This window comes from Bubalus bubalis, chromosome 15, assembly GCF_019923935.1.
Source record: "Bubalus bubalis isolate 160015118507 breed Murrah chromosome 15, NDDB_SH_1, whole genome shotgun sequence".
NCBI lineage: Eukaryota > Metazoa > Chordata > Mammalia > Artiodactyla > Bovidae > Bubalus > Bubalus bubalis.
Window position 1 is genome coordinate 15,837,120 of NC_059171.1, and position 20,282 is coordinate 15,857,401.

Genomic DNA, 20,282 nt, shown 5'->3' on the forward strand with positions numbered 1-20,282 from the left:
AGTCTGAATTTGGAATGCAGCACTCCCCATTCTTATTCTTTATTTCCGTTTCTTCTCAAAGCACTAATGCTTGTCCTAGCGCTGGTTAAAAGTGGTTTTGAGCATCATTAAATATTAATGGAAGACTGCAGGGAGAAAATTATCTCTAATGTGAAAGAAAACAGGAATTTGAAGTGAAAAACAAAGCACAAACTGAAATTTCTTGTTTGGTGCCCCTGATTAACTCCCACAACTACGTTCTTGTTGTTGTTCAGTAGCTATGTCATGTCTGACTCTTGGTGACCCCATGGACACTTGCTCCCCTGTCCTTCACATGCCAAGCTCCCCTGTCCTTCCCAATCTCCCAGAGTTTGCTCGAACTCATGTCCGTGGAGTTGATGATGCCATCCAAACAACTCATCCTCTGTTGCCCCCTTCTCCTCCTGCCCTCAGTCTTTCCCAGCATCAGGGTCTTTTCCAATGAGTCAGCTGCTCGCATCAGGTGGCCAAAGTATTGGAGCTTCAGCTTTAGCATCAGTCCTTCCAATGAATATTCAGGGTTGATTTCCTTTATGATTGACTGGTTTAATCTCCTTGCTGTCCAAGAGACTCCCAAGAGTCTTGTCCAGCACCACAATTTGAAAGCATTAATTACTGCCATATCAGTAAACAAGGATGTCACAATCATTAGCAATTGCAGCCCTCCAAAGTGAGCTGGTGAGCCCTGAGGGAACTCAGGACGAATACTTGCCATCTAGTAGCCATCAGACTGGAGAGGGCAATGGCACCCCACTCCAGTACTCTTGCCTGGAAAATCCCATGGATGGAGAAGCCTGGTGGGCTGCAGTCCATGGGGTCGATAAGAGTCGGACACGACTGAAGCGACTTAGCAGCAGCAGCCATCAGACTACAGCTACTCCCTACAGTGAGCCCTGATGAACTCAGGATCTGAAAAAAATACAAGAAACTGGCCCCAGATAGCTGAGGTACATATCAAAAGAATGGTTTCAGTGAGCTCAGACTCTCCTATCTTCCCATACATACAGAAATGTACCTTAACTTGGGATATCTAATTTTAATTTACAAAAAATTTTTGACGTTCAGACTATCTGCGCTTTGTTGCAAAATTACTATGTAACCTCGCTCGTCCCCTTTGCCTCCTAGCAGCAAGTCGTTCAAGGTTATTTGAGATGGTGTTTCCCAGGCTTGAAGTCCTAAAAATTCCCATTGAGTGAAATATAACTCTCAACTTTTAGGTTGTATTTTTTAAGTCAACATAACTAAAAATAAATAAATAACCCTTCCCTGAAAGCCACAGGGGAGTTTAGGTCTTTTGAACATGAGCTGCCTACACTCTTTCCTTGCTGCCTGCAATAAATCCTGTTAAAGTACTCTCACCACAACCCGCTATCAGTATATTGGCTTTACTGTGCAGCAAGTGAGCTGACCCAAAATTCGGTCCAGTAACATAATTGCCAACATTCATTGGATCATCAAAAAGCAGGAGAGGGATTTCCCTGGTGGTCCAGTGGCTAAGACTCTTTGCTCTCTATGCAGGGGCCTGGGTTCGATCCCTGGTAAGGGAACTAGATCCCGCATGACACAACTAAGATCCCACATGACACAACAAAGACCCAGCTCAGCCAAAAGAAAAAAAAAAAAAGCTCTAAAAACAAAAGAAAAAGCAAGGGAATTCTCCAAAACATCTACTTCTGTTTCACTGATTATGCTAAAGCCTTCGCGTGGATCACAACAAACTGTGGAGAATTCTTAAAGAGATGGGAATACCAGACCACCTGACCTGCCTCCTGACAAACCTGTGTGCAGACCAGGAAGCAACAGTTAGAACCGGACATGGAACAACAGACTGGTTCCAATTTGGGAAAGGATGCCTCAAGGCTGTATATTGTCATCCTGCTTATTTAACTTATATCCAGAGTACATCATGTGAAATGCCTGGCTGGATGAAACACAAGCTAGAATCAAGATTGGACAATTATCAACAACCTCAGTTATACAGATGATACCACACTAATGGAAAGAAAGCAAAGAAGAACTAAAGAGCCTTTTAATGAAGGTGAAAGAGGAGAGTGAAAAAGTGAGCTTTAAACTCAGCATTCAAAAAATGAAGATCACGGCATCCGGTCCCATCATTTCATGGTAAATAGGGAAAAAGGTAGAAGCAGTGACAGACTTTATTTTCTTGGACTCCAACATCACTGCAGACAGCGACTGCAGCCATGAAACTAAAAGACACTTGCTCCTTGGAAGAAAAGCTATGACAAAGCTAAATAGCATATTAAAAAGCAGAGACATCACTTTGCTGACGAAGGTTCATATAGTGAAAACTATGGTTTTTCCAGTAGTCATGTACAGATACTAGAGTTGGACCATAAAGAAAGCTGAGTGATGAAGAATTGATGCTCTTGCATTGTGGTGCTGGAGAAGCCTCTTGAGAGTCCCTTGGCCAGCAAGCAGATCAAACAAGTCAATCCTAAAGGAGATCAGTCCTGAATATTCATTGGAAGGACTGATGCTGAAGCTCCAATACTGTGTGCCTCCTGATGTGAAGAGCCGACTCACTGGAAAAGACCCTGATGCTGGGAAAGATTAAGCGCAAGAGAAGGGGACGACAGAGGACGAGATGGTTGGATGGCATCACTGACTCAATGGACACGAGTTTGAGCAAACTCTGGGAGATAGTGAAGGACAGGGAAGCCTGGCGTGCTGTAGTCCGTGGGGTTACAAATTGTCAGACACAACAGAGCGACTGAACAACAACCTGCATTTACAGTTTTTGCCTCTGTGAGAAATTCAATTTTCACTTGGGGGCAAATGTCCAGGGAAAAATAGCTTCTAGCCTCTATACCCGCTCCCCCGATCCCCCTGATTTGATGGCTAAGATTCCTGGTTTCCATTCAAGCTACCCAGGTTCAACTTCTTGTTAGGTGATTAAGATCTCACTTCATGCCACCACTCATTGCTGCCTTGCCAAGAATACTACTATAACCATGTATCTTTTATTTTTAACTTTTTATTTTTTATTGGAATATAGCCAATTAACAATGTTGTGATAGTTCCGGGTGCACAGCAGCAGGACCCAGCCATATATATATATATATCCATTCTTCCCCAAACACCCCTCCCATCCAGTCTGCCCTATATCATTGAGCAGAGTTCTTGGTGTTATACGCAGGTCCTTGTTGGTTATCTATTTTATATACACCAGTGTGTACATGTTGGTCTCATGGAAGCATTTTTAAAGGTGACATTTGGGGCGAGAACCGAGGGGGCTATGACCTTCTTCTGATTGGGCGGTGGTGAGGTTAGAGGGTGATGCTTCAGGAATATTAATCATCTAGGGTCTACTTCATCACTGTCCACCTGCAGTAGGGAGGTGTGTCCTAGTTTCTGCATAACGACTGAAAGGTAAGTGTCAGATTGTTGTGCACATCCCTTGAGGAGCAGGCGGGATCCTGTATGAACACTGGACTGTTAACGACTTTTCTTGCTGAGCTGCTTTTTCTTTGTTTCTGCATTCCCTCGCTTCTCTAGTCGGCAAGCACTCCTGCCTGCTCTTTGAAGCTCAGGGAAGGCTTAGGAGACTAAAACCTTTTTATGCAAACAAGAAATGGGAGCAGTGGAGGGGTTTTTGTATCCAGAGGGCCTTGCAGAGTCCTCCTTGGCTTTGGTGTTCATTATTGTTTCTTATTGGGGCTTGTGGTTGACATCTCTGGGGATGACTCTAGAGTTCCTTGAGATCCAGGTTTACGCTACACAATAAGAATGTGACAACTTTACAGCCTCGTAAAACTATTCTTGCACTTAAGCAGCCTTATCTCATATTCCTCTTCCTTTCTATATAATCTGTCTTCAAGAAATATAGATCCAACTAGTCTTTCTCTTTTTCCAAATCCAAAATGAAATGGCATCCTTTCTAAGGAGGAGGAGAAGGTTGACACGTGCTGTATAATAATCTTAACTCATCTGAGATGCTTGGCTTACACAGTGATTAGCAGATAACGTAGGACAAGGAAGGATTCTTCTGAGGTAACAAATAGATGGGTTGGACACCTGGTGTTTGTCAAGTGGAGTAAAATTCAAGTTTTTTCTCACCCAGACACTCCACAAACAACTGTTAGCCACTCAGTCGAGTCCGACTCTTCGCAACCCCGTGGACCCCATAGCCTGCCAGGCTCTTCCGTCCTTGTGATTTTCCAGATAAGAATACTGGAGTGGGTTGCCATTTCCTTCTCTTGAGAACAAAGCTAGAGGCAAAACCTGAGCTCTGCTAAAGTAAAGAGATACAGTGCCCAATCCTGAGGTCAAGGAAGACTTCCCTGTCTGTACAAGTGCAGGAAGTCTTCTTGAGGGTCAAAATGGGAGGGAGTAAGTGTGGACACATGCCTCACAGTAAGTGTGGACATATGCCCACAGGCCTCTACGGTCGGATCCATCTTAGCAAAACGTTGTGAATGCATCTTGGGGATGGTCCAAGGAGCAGTCAGATGTGAAAAAAGAAACAAGATAATTGACCAAAGGTAAACAATGACCCCGGCTTCCCAGGTGGTTCAGTGGTAAAATATCCACTTGCCAATGCAGGAAACAGAAGAGATGAAGGTTCGATCCCTGGCTCGGAAAGATCCTCGGGAGAAGGAAACAGCAACCCACTCTACTATTCTTGCCTGGGAAATCCCATGGACAGAGGACCCGGGCAGGGTACAGTCCCTGGGGTTACCAAAGGGTTGGACATGATTTAGTGACTAAACAGCAACAAAAGAAAGACCCGGAAGGACTGTCCTATATAAGTGATTTAAATCACCTCTTTACTGGGCCCCTCCTCACTCAGGACGCCTGCATTCCTCTCCAGGTGTGTATTTCTGCCTAGTTTCTGATGTAGCGCGGTCCTCGTCATTCAGGATGGCCACACTCCTCTTTGAGTGTGTATTTCTCTCTGGCTTTGGACTTATTGCGCTCCTCCTCCTTAGAAAGGATGCCATACCCTTTCTCTCTGGTGTGTATCTCTGCTCTGCTTCTGACTTAATAAACAAACTGCTTCTCTACTATGTGTTCTCCCATACATTGTGCTGGGTCTGTAATAATAAACTTTGTACCTGTTTGTATAGTTTTTGCCTCCTTGAAACTTTCTTGCTTTCAAACGTGGGAAGGAGCTAGGGCCACTTTGCTTCTAGCCTCTAGCCCCGGTGGTCTGGTGGCTAGGTTTCCTGGTTTTCATTCAGGCTTCCCAGATTCAGTTCCTGGAGAGGAAACTAAGATCTCTCTTCAGGATCACTCTCTCTGAGATCACTTCCAGACCAAACACTAGATGGGAGGAAATAACCGCAAACTGGAATCCTAGGAGTATCTCTTAACTCTATGTGTTGGGTCTCACAGGTGCTACCCCAAAAAACTGGGTTCACCTCTTGGTGGGTATGGAGCCAAAAGACAGAACCAAAACAAGGATTGTGAAAAGAAAGGATTTATTACTTGCAGCAAGTAAGGAGTACACTGGGGGATCATCCCCAAAACAGTGTCTCTCTAAACAGCAAAAGGGGAAAAGCTTTAAGCTAAGGTTTCATGCGTATTCATGAAGGGGCATGGGTGATCAGAGTCCAAACTTGAGTTCATTGAAGTCATGAGGGTCAGCAAAGGTCGACAACATCATCCCTTAGAGCAGTGGTCCCCAACATTTTTGGTACCAAGGACCAGTTTCCTGGAAGACAACTGCTCACCTCCTGCTGTATGGTCCTGTTCCTAATGAGGGGTCGGGGGTGTTGGGGACTCCTGCCTTAGAGGATGATTGCACAATGGAAGGGGTTTAAATTCTGCAGAACAGTTCAAGAAAGTGCGAAAGGTTAATGGTTACTATTGAAACACACCAGGGAGTCTTCACACCTGATTTATTATCTTTGCTATTGTTCCTTCCCTTGCCCCTTAACAGTTTTTTCTTGTGTTCCCTTAAGATCTTTCTTGCTTGCTGAAGCCTGTTCAAGGACAAGCACTGGGGTCAGTCTTAGATCACAAAATGGCTTAGGCCAAAAAAGGCTTCTCTTATGCCAAGAAAGCCATGCCTGTTTCTCTTTTTTTCCCCAGGACTCCTTACCTTATCCTCTTACACAGAGACCTTGTGGCAGTACTTGGCTTAATGACTCTTTCTTTAGGGCTGCAGTCACGATTTAAAAACGCTACCTGAAGCGCAGCAAGTGTAGTACACATTCTATTTTCTGGGAAAAGATTACTACCACAGTGATTGAGCTGGGAAGCAGAGACAGACTGCTCTGGGCGGCTTCACCAGCGGTTCAAAGGACTGCAGTTGGCCGGAATAACCCTTACCGTTTCCCTCCCCCAGCCAACCTGCAAGATAGCAACGGGAATGGCACCGAACGTACAGAATATCTGCAAGATACAAGTGGAAGAAGAAAAAAAAAACCCACCACCAACTAGACTGTAAAAGAATCTCGAACCGGTGGTGGAGTTACACGAATGACCAAACGAAAGACGGGAGGCCCGGAACTCCACCCGGGGCCTACTCAGGGACTGCCAGGGGTGAGGGTTGATTGATTTCTGTCCCCCTGGGCGGGCGGCGCCGGCCGCCGGCTGGAGCCCGTGGTGACGTCACAGGGCCCCGGCGCCCGTCACGTGGTCCGCGGGCGCCCCGCCCCCGCCCCTCTCCCCGCCCCGGCCCGGCCCCCTTTCCCCACAGCCCTCGGAGCTCAGGGTCCGGCCGAGGTTCCAGCTGCGAGCTCTTCGCGGGGAGAGGCGCGGGGCCCGGGGCCGGTGGTCGGCGGACGGGGGCCGGGAAGAGGGAGCGAGGGTAGCAGGGGAGAGAGGGGCCGGCGACAGCCGCGCGGTGCGCAGGACCGACGGCCGAAGCTCCTGCGAACTTGGGCGCAGAGTCGCGCCACTGCGCCCGCGGCCTGAGCGATGAAGATGGTGGCCCCCTGGACGCGGTTCTACTCCAACAGCTGCTGCCTCTGCTGCCATGTCCGCACCGGCACCATCCTGCTCGGCGTCTGGTACCTGGTGAGCGCGACCTGCCTGGATGAACCCCGCCCCCCGCCCCGGGGTGGGGGTAGGGGGCGCGCACCTGCCCGGGAGGAGCGCGGACGCCCCGGGACCCCCCGGGACCCCGCTTCACTTTTCACACCCCCTCGTGGGTACCGGCTGTGGCCCTCGGGGTTGGGCGAAGCCGGCGTTAATCCGCCTAAAGTTATATTATTAGAAACTTAATTCTCTGGGCGGGCGGCTTCACGATGCGCCCCCCCCCCCCACCCTACCCCACCCCCCGGCTCAGCCAACCTGTGGCGGGGGTTGCGGTCAGGACCCAGTGTTCGGGGTGGGGATGGTTTCGGGGGGCGGTGCGCGTGGGCTGGGGTCGCGCTGAGCAAAGGGGGTGCCCCAAAGCCTTCCGCCGGGAGCCGGCTGGGCCTCCCGGAGCTGCGCGGTTTCCGGCGAAAGCGCGCTTTGATGGTCAGCGGAGTCCTGGCACCCCCATCCTTGCCTGCGGAGCACGTGCCCGCCTTTCCTTTCTTCTCTGCGTCCGCTGGGCTTTGTGCTTTCGACGGGTCGGGAGAGCCGTCGAGGCAGTGAGCCGGCACCTCTTGCTGCCCGCCCCCACCCTCCCCCGCGCGTGCCAGTTCTCCCCGCCCGCAGGTGCCCGGGGTTTTGCTGGCCGCTCTCCTGCGCGCCTTCGCATCCCGAGTGGGAATGGCTGGGGTGGGGGTGCCTTACCCACATGCTTGTTGTAAAGCCCTTACCCTAGGAGGGGCTTGCCTTGTGATTCACTGCGTTTCAGTGGGCCCTGGACAGCCATTTTACACCCACTTACCTCCCCCCTAAACCCCCGATTTGCAGGTGATCCCCAGCTTCTTAGCCGACCCCGAAGGCCCATCTGGTCTGTTAGTTTGTTTCTAGGTTGGAGCTTTTTACTTGTTTGGGGAGCAGTGATTATCAGGCGCTAGTGAGGCAACCTGATGGAGTCGTGCTCTGTACCAGCTCCAAGTTGATTTGGTGCCCCCCCCCACCCCGACCCAGACTGCACCAAGCACCCGAGTCGGGTTCCGCTGCATCGTGGTTTCTGTTCCATCATGATGGAGAGTTAAGCCCGAGCCTCTGGGCGCTGAATGCCTCTGCACCAGGAAGAAACACCTTAGACGTGGTAGTAAGATGGCATATAGAACTTTTTAGTGGTGGTACATTGTGATCTTCTTAGTCATCAGTGTTTTGGTCGGTTGATAGTTCAGTGTTTTGATGTAACACGGACGTAAGTCGAATTGTGAACTCGTCTGTGGTGCCAAACACCCCTCTCCCCCAATATGGTGTTCTCTGTGCTGTTTATAGTTTCAAGTTTCCTTTATTCAGTGCCTGTCACAGGCCACACAATAGAAATATTTGGCCTTAAAAGCTTTCAGACAAATCTTTAATATATGTGGGTTCTTACTGTGCGGCTTGAATGCAGAAAGAACATCTGGGTATTGGCTCTACCCTGGTTTTACTGAAAGCAAAAAAAGAAAACGGAAATTTACAGTTACAGCAAAAGAATAGTGGGTGGTCTTGAAATAGTGCGTTTATTGATAATCAAGATAGACAATTTTATCCACATGTCTTGTGTCCTCCTTGAAGATGTTGAAATCTGCAGGGTGCAAGTACATCTATGAATGTAATTTGTAAAATCTAGGGCACTGCATTAGGCAAATGGACTACGTGATCTACAGGAAAGATAAATCTACTTGAGCCCTGTTGTTGGCGGTAATCCAGTAGGACACATTGGTGTGGTAAAAGGAGAGGACTCTGCAGGCTTTGTCCACAGCTTGAGGGTGCTCTTTGGGGAAAGGAGTTATTGGTATGCAGGTTTTAGCATTTGGAAAGATGGCTTTTTGAAAAATAATTAGAAAGCTTTTCAGCAGATATGAATAAGCAAGCCACTTTGGGGCTTCGCAGGTGGCGCTAGTGGTAAAGGACCCGCCTTCCAATGCAGGAGACAAGAGAAACAGGTTCGGTCCCTGGATGGGAAAGGAAAGATCCCCTGGCGGCCGAAAGGGCAAATCACTCCAGTAATTCTTGCCTGGGAAATGCCCTGGGCAGAGGAGCCTGGTGGGCTACAGTCCACCAGGGTTGCCTATTGTTGGAAACGACTGAGACTTAGCATACACACAATGTACACTGCTGCTGCTAAGTCGCTTCAGTTGCGTCCGACTCTGTGCGACCCCACAGACGGTGTATGCTACTGGTCACCTTTATAAGTCTTTAGCTTTTTTCAAAACAATTTAAACTTTTTTTAAACTAGTGAGTTTGCCTCATCCTTTTACATATATAATTTGGTTATCCAAAACTTTGATTTACGCGTGCATTTTTAAGATGAAGAAGCTAAAGAACAAGGCATCTTTCTCTTTCCACCAGTCATCTGGATGGAATGAGGTCACTATCAAAAAAAGGTAGAGTTTTCAGGAGAAAAAAGGGTAGGAGAATAGATATTCAAAAAAGAGTCCATTGAAAGGAAAGGTAAAGTGAATCTTTTTTATGCATTTTCTAATTGTTTTCTACCATGACCATTTACTAAGCTCCTGTGTGCCAGGCACTATTTGTGCTCAGTCGCTTCAGTTGTGCCCAACTCGTTGCGGACCCATGGACCATAGCCTACCAGGCCCCTCTGTCCATGGAATTCTCCAGGCAGGATTATTGGAGTGGGTTGCCATCTCCTTCTCCAGGGGATCTCTCCGACCCAGGGATGGAACCTGCGTCTCCTGCATTGCCGGCGGATTCTTTTACCACTGAGCCACTGGGGAAGCCCACTATACTATTGATAGCAATACTTTCTTTGGCTACACCACGAGGCTTCCCTGAGAAGGGGTCAAACTCCTCTCCACAGTGAAAACGAGGAGGCCTCATCACTGGGTCTCCAGGGAATTCCCTAGCTTCCTTGATGAAAAAAACCGGAGTGAACTATGAGAAGGGCTGTGAGTTGAGTTTATTCAGTGTCTTACTCTATATAAAATAGCCCAGGGGAACAACCTCTCAGACAGCTCTGAGAAACTGTTGTGAAGATGTGAGGGAGGAGCCGGGATATAAGAATTTTTTGCTGTGAGAAAACCTGTAGTTGAAGTCCTGAGATGAGGGTTAATCAAGGAACAGGCAAATCAGGTTAATGATTTTATGTATCATTTTCTAAGTATGGGAAGATGCAAGAATCTGTAAGTTGAAATTTCTCAGGTATGGATCTGCATTATCTTGGGGATCTGTCTGTCTCGAGCCTGAATTCCCCTCAGTCCCAGAGTCCTGGGTGACTGCGGTTGCTAAAGGCTTGATCCTGGTAGAACTGGAATGGCAGGCAACATTTTTCTCTACAATGCTTTGCATAAGCTTAGTTTTTACATATTCCTGGTAGATTTTTTTAAAATTCCCATTTTATAGAGGAGAAACTAAGGCGAAGAGGTTAAGTGATTTGCAGCTTGTGGTCTGAGTGATGTATTGGTCTGTGCTGTTTCCAGTTTAGTACCTTTTAAAAGTTGTGTTTTGTTTTCGCCTTGAAATGATAAAGGTTTCCTTCAGTCCAGTTTTTTTTTTTTTTTTTTTTAAAACATATTGATTTCAGGTATCTGTATTAGCGATCACTTTTCATTTACTTTCTTTTATTTTTTTCCCTTTAAAAATTGAGGCATACTTTACATATGGTGGAAATCACAGGTATTAAGTGTACAGTTCATTGACAAGACCAATGTTTGCACCTTTGTAACCCATACCCTTAGAGAACATTCCCAGAAAGTTCCCTCGTGCCTCTTCTCAGACTATCCCCTCCATAGACACCCCACCCCATAGGTGTTTTGCCTATTCATATAAATGGAATTATACTGTAGGTGGTTTTTTTTTTGTATTGGGTTTCTTTAACTTAGCATAATGAATTTTACATTCATGGTCTTGGAGTGTGTCAATATTTGTGCCTTATTATTGCTGAGTATTACTTTGTTATAAGAATATACCACAATCTGTTTATCCGTTTGCCAGATGATGGACATTTCGGTTTTTCCAGTTTGGGGCTATTATGGATAAATCTGCTCTGAACAGTCTTGAAAAAAAGAGCTTGTGGGGACTTCCCTGGTGGTCCAGTGGTTAAGATTCTGAACTCTGAATTCATGGGACCCAGGTTCGTTCCCTGGTCAGGGAACTAGATCCCACATGCCAGAACGAAGAGTTCATATGCTGAAACAAAGATTCCGCATGCTGCAACTAAGACCTAGCACAGGAAAAGAAATACATAATAAAAAGAGTTTGTGGACATCTGGTTTTATTTCTCTTGAATAAACACCTTGCAGTGGGGTTCCTGGTCGTCGTGTGTTTTAACTTGATAAGAAACTGCCAGGTATTTTCCAAATTGCCATTTTTACACTCCAGCCCACAGGGTACAAAGTCCACGAGGTGTGTAGTGGTAGCTGTTGGTGACTTGGGTTTGAATTCCCCTATGTGGCTGATGACCTGAAACAGTTTATCTTTGCTTCTTGGCCAACTATATATCTTCCTTTGTGTTGACTGCACATTTTTAAAAAAACTGAGTTTTATCTTTTTGTTTTTTTAATCCTTCAGATTTGTGAGAACTCTGTATTTTGGATAATAATAGTATAGTCCTTTGTTAAATATATTCTTTGTGAATATTTTCTCTCAGCATGGCTTGCCCACTGATTTTCTTAATAGTCTATTTTGATGAACTGGAGTTTTTAATTTCAGTTAAGTTCAATTCGCGTTTTTTCTTTTATGGTTAGAACTTTCTGTGTTTGTACTTTCTTTACCTACCCTGAGATTGTAAAGATACTCTGTTTTCTTCGGAAGCTTTACGGCTTTAGCTTTTATGTTTACATCTGGTTTAGTTCTAGGTTTTTTGTGGAGCTTTTGTGTTTTGTGTACTATGACGTGAGGTGGAGGCTTGTGTTTACTTAGAAAGGCAGTTTAATCATTAAACCTAAGAAAAAAGTTGATTTCTCCCATAACCTTTAATAGCTACAAAGGTTTTTTTAGAAAAACAAGTAAGGTGCATATCTATCCTCACTGAATGAGGACTGATTTGTCTTGGTTTCCGGAGGGATCACAATTTGAAAGGAATACTTGACACAGAATGCTTGCTATGTGGGCTTCTAGGATTTCCTGTCTTCAACAAAACTTAATATTCTAAGCCTGAATCCGTTAACTTCCCCAGATTCGCCCGTACTCAGATTTGCCCACACTAGTCTCCTTCGACCCCTGTCTCAGATTCCTCGGATAGCTGCCTCTGTCCCCCTTGCCATCTGGATCTCTTACTTTATTCTGTCTCCACGTTATATTGATTTTTTTTTTTTTTCCAACCTCCTGAGTGCCTTATTCTGTCCTGTTCTTATTCTTGCTACCACTTCTCTCATTTAGGCTCTCATTAACTCTCACTTAACTATTATAATAGAATCATAACTGGTCTCTCTGCTTCTAGCCTTGCCATCAATAATCCTTTTTTTTTTTTTTTTTCGGTCTATTGCATATGCAATTTCCAGAGGTATTTTTCTCAAACACAAATACGAGCTTGTCATCCTACTCCTAAAATACGTGGGCTCACTACCTCCGGGAGATGTGTGTTTCATGACCCTTGTGTTTCTCATCTGCTGAAGTCGGCTTACACAGTTAAGCAATGCGGTGGATTTCACTGCATCCCTTCCCCCGCCCCTCCCAACCCCTCCCCTTTCAGATTACCTTCTTTAGGATACAAACGGCTGCCGTATATGCCAGCCAGTACTTAAGCTGTGAGTCCTGAGATTCGTTCAGATTTGATAAATTTATCTGTACAATCCTGAACCAAACAGGCCATGGTTATGTGACTAGAATATACTGATGAATTTAGGTCTGGGATATGCTTCCCTTGAACTATTGGTTGGAGGGCTATGAGTGGGGGCGGAGTGGAGTGGGATTAATTTAAAATAAAAATTGTGAGAGCAGAGGGTTGAGACATCCAGAGGCTGTTCCTGGGAAGAGAAAGAAAGAATGTTTGGAGAACAATAATAAACAAAAAAAAAATCCCTGCTGTATTCCTTATACTAAAGGCCACATTAAAAAAAAAACAAACAAACTTTATTTTGTATCAGAGGATAGCTGATAAGCAAAAAATGTGACAGGTCAGGTGGACAGCAAAGGGACTCAGCCATACATGTACATGTATCCATTCTCCCCCAGACTCCCCTGCCATTCAGGCTGACACACAACATTGAACAGAGTTCCTGTGCTCTATAGTAAGTCCTTGTTGGTTATCCATTTTAAATATAGCAGTGTGTGCATGTCGGTCCCAAACTCCCTAACTGTTCCGTCCCCTGGTCCTTCCCCCCAGCAACCATGAGTTCCTTCTCTAAGTCTGTGAGTTTCTTTGTTTTGTAAGTTACAAAACCTTTCTTTTTAGATTCCACATGTAAGGGATGTCATATGATAGTTCTTTTCTGTCTTAGCTTCTCCCAGTGTGACAGTTTCTAGGGCCATCTATGTTGCTGCAAATGGCATTATTCTTTTTAACGTAAAGCCTGCATTTCTTATGGAATATATTTTGCCATCAGGACTTGGATTGCTCCTGAGACCCTCAAGCATATTTTTCCCTTTGTAATTTCTTGCATTTTATCCGATGATTTTCTAAGTGTGTTTTAAAAAGTGGTGCTGATAGTTGGAAGAATCTGTCATTGACACCCAGGATGGGTTCCCCTTTGTGCATACCATCCTTTTTATCATTTTCTAAGTGTATTTTAGGTTAGTCTTCAGCAAATACATACTGAATGCCTCTTTGTGCCGGACACTATTCTTTGGGGAGTTGGCCATATATCAGATTATAAAGGATGAAAGAGCTCAGAGTAGCTGGTCTCATTGGCTTTATGACCTGGCCTGTCAAATAAGCAGCTAGTTCACTTTGAAAGTCACAGCTTGCTTGTGTACCCAAGCCTGGTGGGTTCTTTTTGTATCCTTAGAAGTCCTGGTGCAATAACTTGATTTCTGTCTGGATAGTAATACTGGACAGTAAAGCCGACATCTCGCATTTGTGGAGTGAGTGATACGTGGTTTTCAGTGGACTTTCACATTTGTTCCTGTTTAGACCTCAAAGCACCCCTGGGGTCAGGCTCCATAGGTGATGATATGCTCCTTTTAGATGAATAGTTTCTTTCCAGCTGTCAGATTCTATACCTTGGTCCATAAGTCCAGGGCAAAATAGGGACTAACTCGTAATATGTCAGTAAGTCTTATTACCTAGTGTTTTCCTGACTATATTAGATTGTAAAAGACTGAAATTCCAAAGTAAGGAGTATGGATTTTATTCTGTAGTTAGTGAGAGGCACTGAAGAATTATTAACAGGGGTGAGAGGCTGAAAACAGTTTTTAAGGAAGATGGAAAGGGCCAGCTACTTTAGATGGCCCGGGTGACGAGGCAGGGTGCGGACAGCCTTCCAGATGGGAGATGCTGCTATGTCAGGTCTTCCCACCAGAAGTTTCTCATTTGCTAATGATGCAAGTTATATGAATGGGAATTCTCACTGGTTAGTTAATGATACAAGTCTATCATGGCCACCCCTCTTCTCTCCATCATCTGAATTCAGGAATCGGACAGATTTGGGACAGAAATGGATACTGGGTTTTCGAGAGATGTCTAATGAGTCCCTTTAAAAAAAATACAGACCTCCCCACCCACAAATAAAAAGGATCAAGAGAAGTTTTATGAAATATTGTCTGGTGAAGATTTCAGTGGTATTTACTACCTTTTTAAAAAAGCTTCAAAAATTATTTTTGTTTATGATTTATGGCTGCACTGGGTCTTCACTGCTGCACGTGGGCTTTCTCTGGTTGTGGTCCGTGGGCTTCTCGTTGCAGTGGCTTCTGTAGTTGCGGAGCCCAGGCTCTAGGGCGCGCTGGCTTCAGGAGCTGCAGCGCGTTGGCTCAGGGGCTGTGGCTCATAAGCTTAGTTGTCCCTCAGCCTGTGGGCTCTTCCCCGGACCAGAGATAGAACCTGTGTCCCTTGATGGATGTTCATCCGAACACGTTTTAAAGGCAAGCGGAACAAGAAATAAAGTGTTTGTTAATATCACTCTCTCTAGGTCCCACTATAGATACATTTTAACGTAATGTGAAAAAGTCTTGAATATTTATTAGAATGACTCATGGTGAAGCTGAAACTCCAATACTTTGGCCACCTGATGCAAACAGCTGACTCATTTGAAAAGACCCTGATGCTGGGAAAGATTGAAGGCAGGAGGGGAAGGGGATGACAGAGGATGAGATGGTTGGATGGCATCACCGACTCAATGGACATGAGTTTGAGTATACTCCGGGAGTTGGTGATGGACAGGGAAGCCTGGCCTGCATGGGGTCGCAAAGAGTCAGACATGACTGAGCAGCTGAACTGAACGTAACAAAGTGGTTAGCATGAGTTTTGCACCAATGAAAGGTTGTTGCTGAACGAAAAGACGCTGGGATTCTTGGCCTCCGGAGGAGAAGAATTCAGTCTGGGGCCAGAGACGAGGCTTGATTGCTCAGAGCTTTTGTGTAATAAAGTTTTATTAAAGTATAAAGGAGATAGAGAAAGCTTCTGACATGGGCATCAGAAGAGGGCAGAAAGAGTAACCCCCTGCTAGTCTTCAGCTGGATGTTATATAGTCACTGTCTGTTAATGAAAGAAAGGAATGTCTTAGAATGGCACCAGGCCCCTCATCCATAAGATGCATTTTGGGATAATCTTGGCACCCCAGGCCATGATTCATCCCGGGCCATAAAACGATTGACTTGAATCTTGTTGAAGGGCAGATTACCATACAAATAGTTTCATTTACATAGATTAGGGGAACAATATCTGAGTATAACACACTGGTTTGTCAAGTAGGTTCTGAGCCATTAGGCGGAACTGACCTAAAGACAAGAGTCTGGGATAAATGCATAGTACATTAACATAGCTTAAGAAAAACATTTCCATAAGAAAAATGCATTGGTTAACTCAAGGTTTGAGAATGGTTAACTTCAGGTGAAACCAGGTGTCATTATGGCAACACTGTATCTTAAGAGAAACCTTTTAAATTTGTATAGAGAAGGAAAAAAATATCTCTAGTTTGTTTCCTCCTGCCGCTTAAGAGAGATAAAAATGTCTGACACTTGCAGCCTATTCCTCCGTTTGGAGACCCCTGGCCTTCCTGCCTGTTAACCCTCTCACCAAGATGTGGATTCTGTGAAACACTCATATCCCAGTAGCCCAAAACAAGATGAAGGACTTAGCGGCGTGGTAGGCAGGGAGATGGTATCTTCAGCTGGGGATTTACGTATCCAGATACCCCTGTTACTGTGATGGAAGGGGAGAACAGATTCCAGGGCCATCTACTAATCTGACATGACACCTAACAATAGTCTTACTGCTGCGATCCTGTTGCCTGTTGGGCAACTGGTACTAATTATTGGAGGCTTTAATTCCAGTATTACAAACCAGTACATTGTGGGCTTTCCTGGTGGCTCAGATGGTCAAGAATCTGCCTGCAGTGTTGGAGACCTGGGTTCAATTAGTGGATCAGGAAGTCCCCCTGAAGATGGAAATGGCAATCTGCTCCAGTATTCTTGCCTAGAGAATTCCATGGACAGAGGAGTCTGGCGGGCTACAGTCCAGTTAATAATTCTAACAATAAATAATTGCAAATAATCGTTCAAAAGTATCACAAAACAATTTAAGCAAGTCATAAAATGGTTGCAACTACCGATAAAACCAAGTAGTATTCAAATGCAAATCATCAGTGGAGTTTTTAATTGCTTGTCAAAAATTAATTTAAAGATAAAATGAGGGCACATGATAGTATTTTCATATGAAAGCAGCTGGTGTCATCTGTGTAAGACATCAGATAAAGCTAGCTAGTGGATCAGGAGACCACAACTGCTTATGGATGAGGGCTTCCCATCTCAAAGAAAGTGAAAGTGAAGTCACTCAGTCGTGTCTGAATCTTTGTGACCCCTTGAACTGTAGCCTACCAGGCTCTTCTGTCCATAGAATTTTCCAGGCAAGAGAAAAACCCACTGGAGTGGGTTGCCGTTTCCTTCTTCCCATCTCAAAATAATTGTAGAAAATATAAGCCTAGAAGGAGTGTTAATGTGTATCTGGTTATTTTCTTCCCTTCATTTCATGTGTTAGGAGCTGTGTGAGCTGCTGGCAATACAATATGATTCAAAATAGACCCCATCCTTGCCAACATGGCATCCAGGGTCTAGTAAGAGGAAATTGCCGGTAATGAATGTGTATTAATATTGGAACACATAATATTAATACATGTAATATGTGTATTAATATTGGAACATAATTGTGGTAAGCAGTTTTGGCCTATCTGCTGTTTTTTTTTATTTCTATGGCAGTAGTGATTCATTCAAGAAATTTAATATATGTACTTAACAAAAAGACTTAGTAATATCTTTGCCTTTCTTTTGAACAGTATATGTCCTTTAACTCGTCATTTCTTGTAGTTTAGTGTCTTTTCTTTTTAAAGCTTCCCTAAGACACTGACCTATACAATCAGTGTTCGCTTAGAGTTAGCCACGTATTTACACATCTGTCCATCATTTTCTCTTTTTGCAATTACTATAATTTTTATTCAAAAAATGGACATTCTAAACTCCGCATGTGGAAAGTACATGACCCATGATTTTCTTGACCAGCTGTTCGGGATCACTGTCCTTCTGACTGATGCACGTGTTTAAACATCTCCTTTAGTGAGGGTCTGTTTTATTTATTTGTTTGTTTTGCTGTGCCAAGTCTTAGTTGTGGCTGTGAGTTCTCGGGTGAGGCATGTGGGACCTAGTTCCCTGACCAGGGATTGAACCTGAGCCCCCTGCATTGGGAGTACGGATCTTAGCCACTGGACTGCCAGGGAGGTCCCAGGGAGGATATGTTGATGGCAAACTATTATTCTTTGAAACTGTCTTTATTTGGCTCAAGTTCTTGAAAGATATCCCAGTGCTTGTGTCTGTGCTTAGTCATTCAGTCGTGTCCAGCTCTTTGTGACCCTTGGGACTGTGGCCCACCAGTCTCCTCTGTCCATGGGATTTTTCAGGCAAGAATACTGGAGTGGGGTCGCCCTTGCCTCCTCCAGGGGAATCTTCTCGACCCAGGGATCAAACCCCAGTCTCCTAGGTCTCCTGCTTTGCAGACTTGATTCTTTATCCTCTGAGCCATCGGGGAAGCAGTCCTTGGTTGACAGTTGCTGACACGTTCAAGCTCTCCATCCATTGTAGAGTTATGCTTTGCTGCTAAGAGGTCAGCTGTCAGTCCTGTTGACATTTACTTTTTTTTTTTTCTTCCTTTTTTACAAAAATACTTAGTTGGCTAGGTAGGGTCTTAGTTGTGGTGTGTGGGATCTTCATTGCTGCACGTAGGATCTTTTGTTGCAGAGTGAGGGCTTTTCTCTAGTTGTGGTGTGGGCTCTGTAGTTGGAGCACGCATGGGCTTAGTGGTCCCATGGGTCGTGGGGATCTTAGTTCCCTGACCAGGGATCAAACCTGTGTCCCCTGCGCTGGTAGGCAGATTCTTAACCACTGGACCACCAGGGAAGTCCCTTGACCTTCTGATTCATTAGGTCTGAGGTTGGGCCTGTGGTTCTACGTTAGTAACACATGTGGGATGATACTGAAACTTCATTTTGCTGACAGCACTTTTCTTTCTCCCTTTTTTTTCTACTGAAGTATAGTTGATTTACAGCATTGTGTTCATTTCTGCTGTGCAGCCAAGTGACTCAGTGATACAGACCACACTTTTGATAGCAGTGGTTTGTGGACTCATACATTTCTGATGCTAATTTTCTTTTCTTGGAATCATGTGTGTGTAGTCAAAACTTGACTTTTTATTCCTTCAAACAGGTTTTAATAGCAGAAAGATCATAGCGCCTTTGTGAAAATGTTTAAAAGATTGGGGGTGGGCAGAGATAAATGGGAGATTGGGATTGACATATACACACTCCTATTTATAAAATAGATAATAGGGACCTACTGTGTAGCACAGGGAACTCCACTCAGTAATCTGTAATGACCTATATGAGAAAAATTTTTTAAAAAGAGTAGAGATATATATCACTGATTCACTTTGCTGTATAGCAGAAAGTAACATAACGTTGTAAATCAGCTATACTCCAGTAAAAAATTTTTTAAAAGTTTAAGTTAGTAAAATTTCAGTAGGTGCTTTTTTTGATTCTTGTTATTTACCTGAGAATATTTCTTTGCCTTATTTTTTTTCTCCTTCATAGCTCTTTAGAAACTAAAAGGAAGTTTCTTAGATAATTTGTTTGTTCTAAAGGAAGTATGTAAACCGGAATAGAATCTTACAAGATACTTATTTATATTAGTGACAGTTAATAATTTACTGGATAATCTTTTCATTAGTTTACGTTGAGAAATAGCTTAAAATGGTGATCTTCAGAAGCTGTTTACTTTTGTCGTAATATAATGCTATTTTCTTTTAACTAAAAGTAACAATGTCAGATATTAATATCACCTTCAAGAATGTTTCATTACCTAGATTCATAGTAATGAATATTTATGGTATGCATTTTATGTACGGGAAGGAGAAAAGCATTATTTAACAATTCAGCATTATGATTGCAAAGCATTTCTTTGTCTATGAGTAGTTAGACTGTATCATTGGATTTTATTTTAATTTGACAATTAAAATTTTTTGAAAACTTAGCTATCAAGTTATACATTAGCAGCTTTTTATTCTAAATTTCAGAGTATGTGTACAAACTAGAAGTGTATTATTTGGTCTTTAATTTCAAGTTTTGGATTTCTTTTTAGGTGATTTAAATGTATTGCTATTTTGTAAGAAAAAGTTTAACTTTAAGTACAAATAACAACACTGTTCTTGAATGGAATGCAAAATTTGTGTTTCAGTGGTTATCTGTTATTGCCTCTTCCCTTTCACTAGTAAAGACATTCTGTTTTATGAGTTTCAGTTTTGTCTTTGGTAAACAGCTGTAGGAATAAAGTATTTATGTATTGAAGCTAAGCAGGGAGTAATAATCACTTAAAATAGTTTTTCAAAGGATGTTTCTTTTTTTTTTTTCCCATTTTAATGATAATCCAAGTTTTTGGAATAGGATGGTTGCAAATAGAGACTAACAGATCTAATATAGAGAGCATCTCAGAACACAAAGAGCACCAGGTTTGCTGCCCTAAAAAAATTAAATTAGCCATTTTTGCACTTTATATTTTCTCTTCTTTTCCAGATGCTGGCCTTCTAAACCTTCTGGTGCTTGATCCTTCTTTATGCACATTATAAACTAGGCTCTGGCTTGGCCTGTGTCTTTACATTC

The 20,282-nt window shown here is 43.9% G+C and overlaps 1 protein-coding gene and 1 non-coding gene across 2 annotated transcripts in view; both read left to right on the forward strand.

The window, feature by feature from the left end:
• The first annotated feature begins 6,671 nt into the window (after positions 1–6,671).
• Positions 6,672–20,282, forward strand: part of LAPTM4B (lysosomal protein transmembrane 4 beta) — a 63,881-nt gene continuing 50,270 nt past the window's right edge. Inside the window, exon 1 of the mRNA XM_025265069.3 lies at positions 6,672–7,002. Within this exon, the coding sequence (XP_025120854.3) occupies positions 6,904–7,002 (99 nt within the window). The 5' untranslated portion in view covers positions 6,672–6,903. The remainder of the gene's footprint in view (positions 7,003–20,282) is intronic.
• On the forward strand, positions 11,068–11,140 carry TRNAQ-CUG. Its single transcript has one exon. It is a non-coding gene; the product is annotated as a tRNA-Gln (tRNA).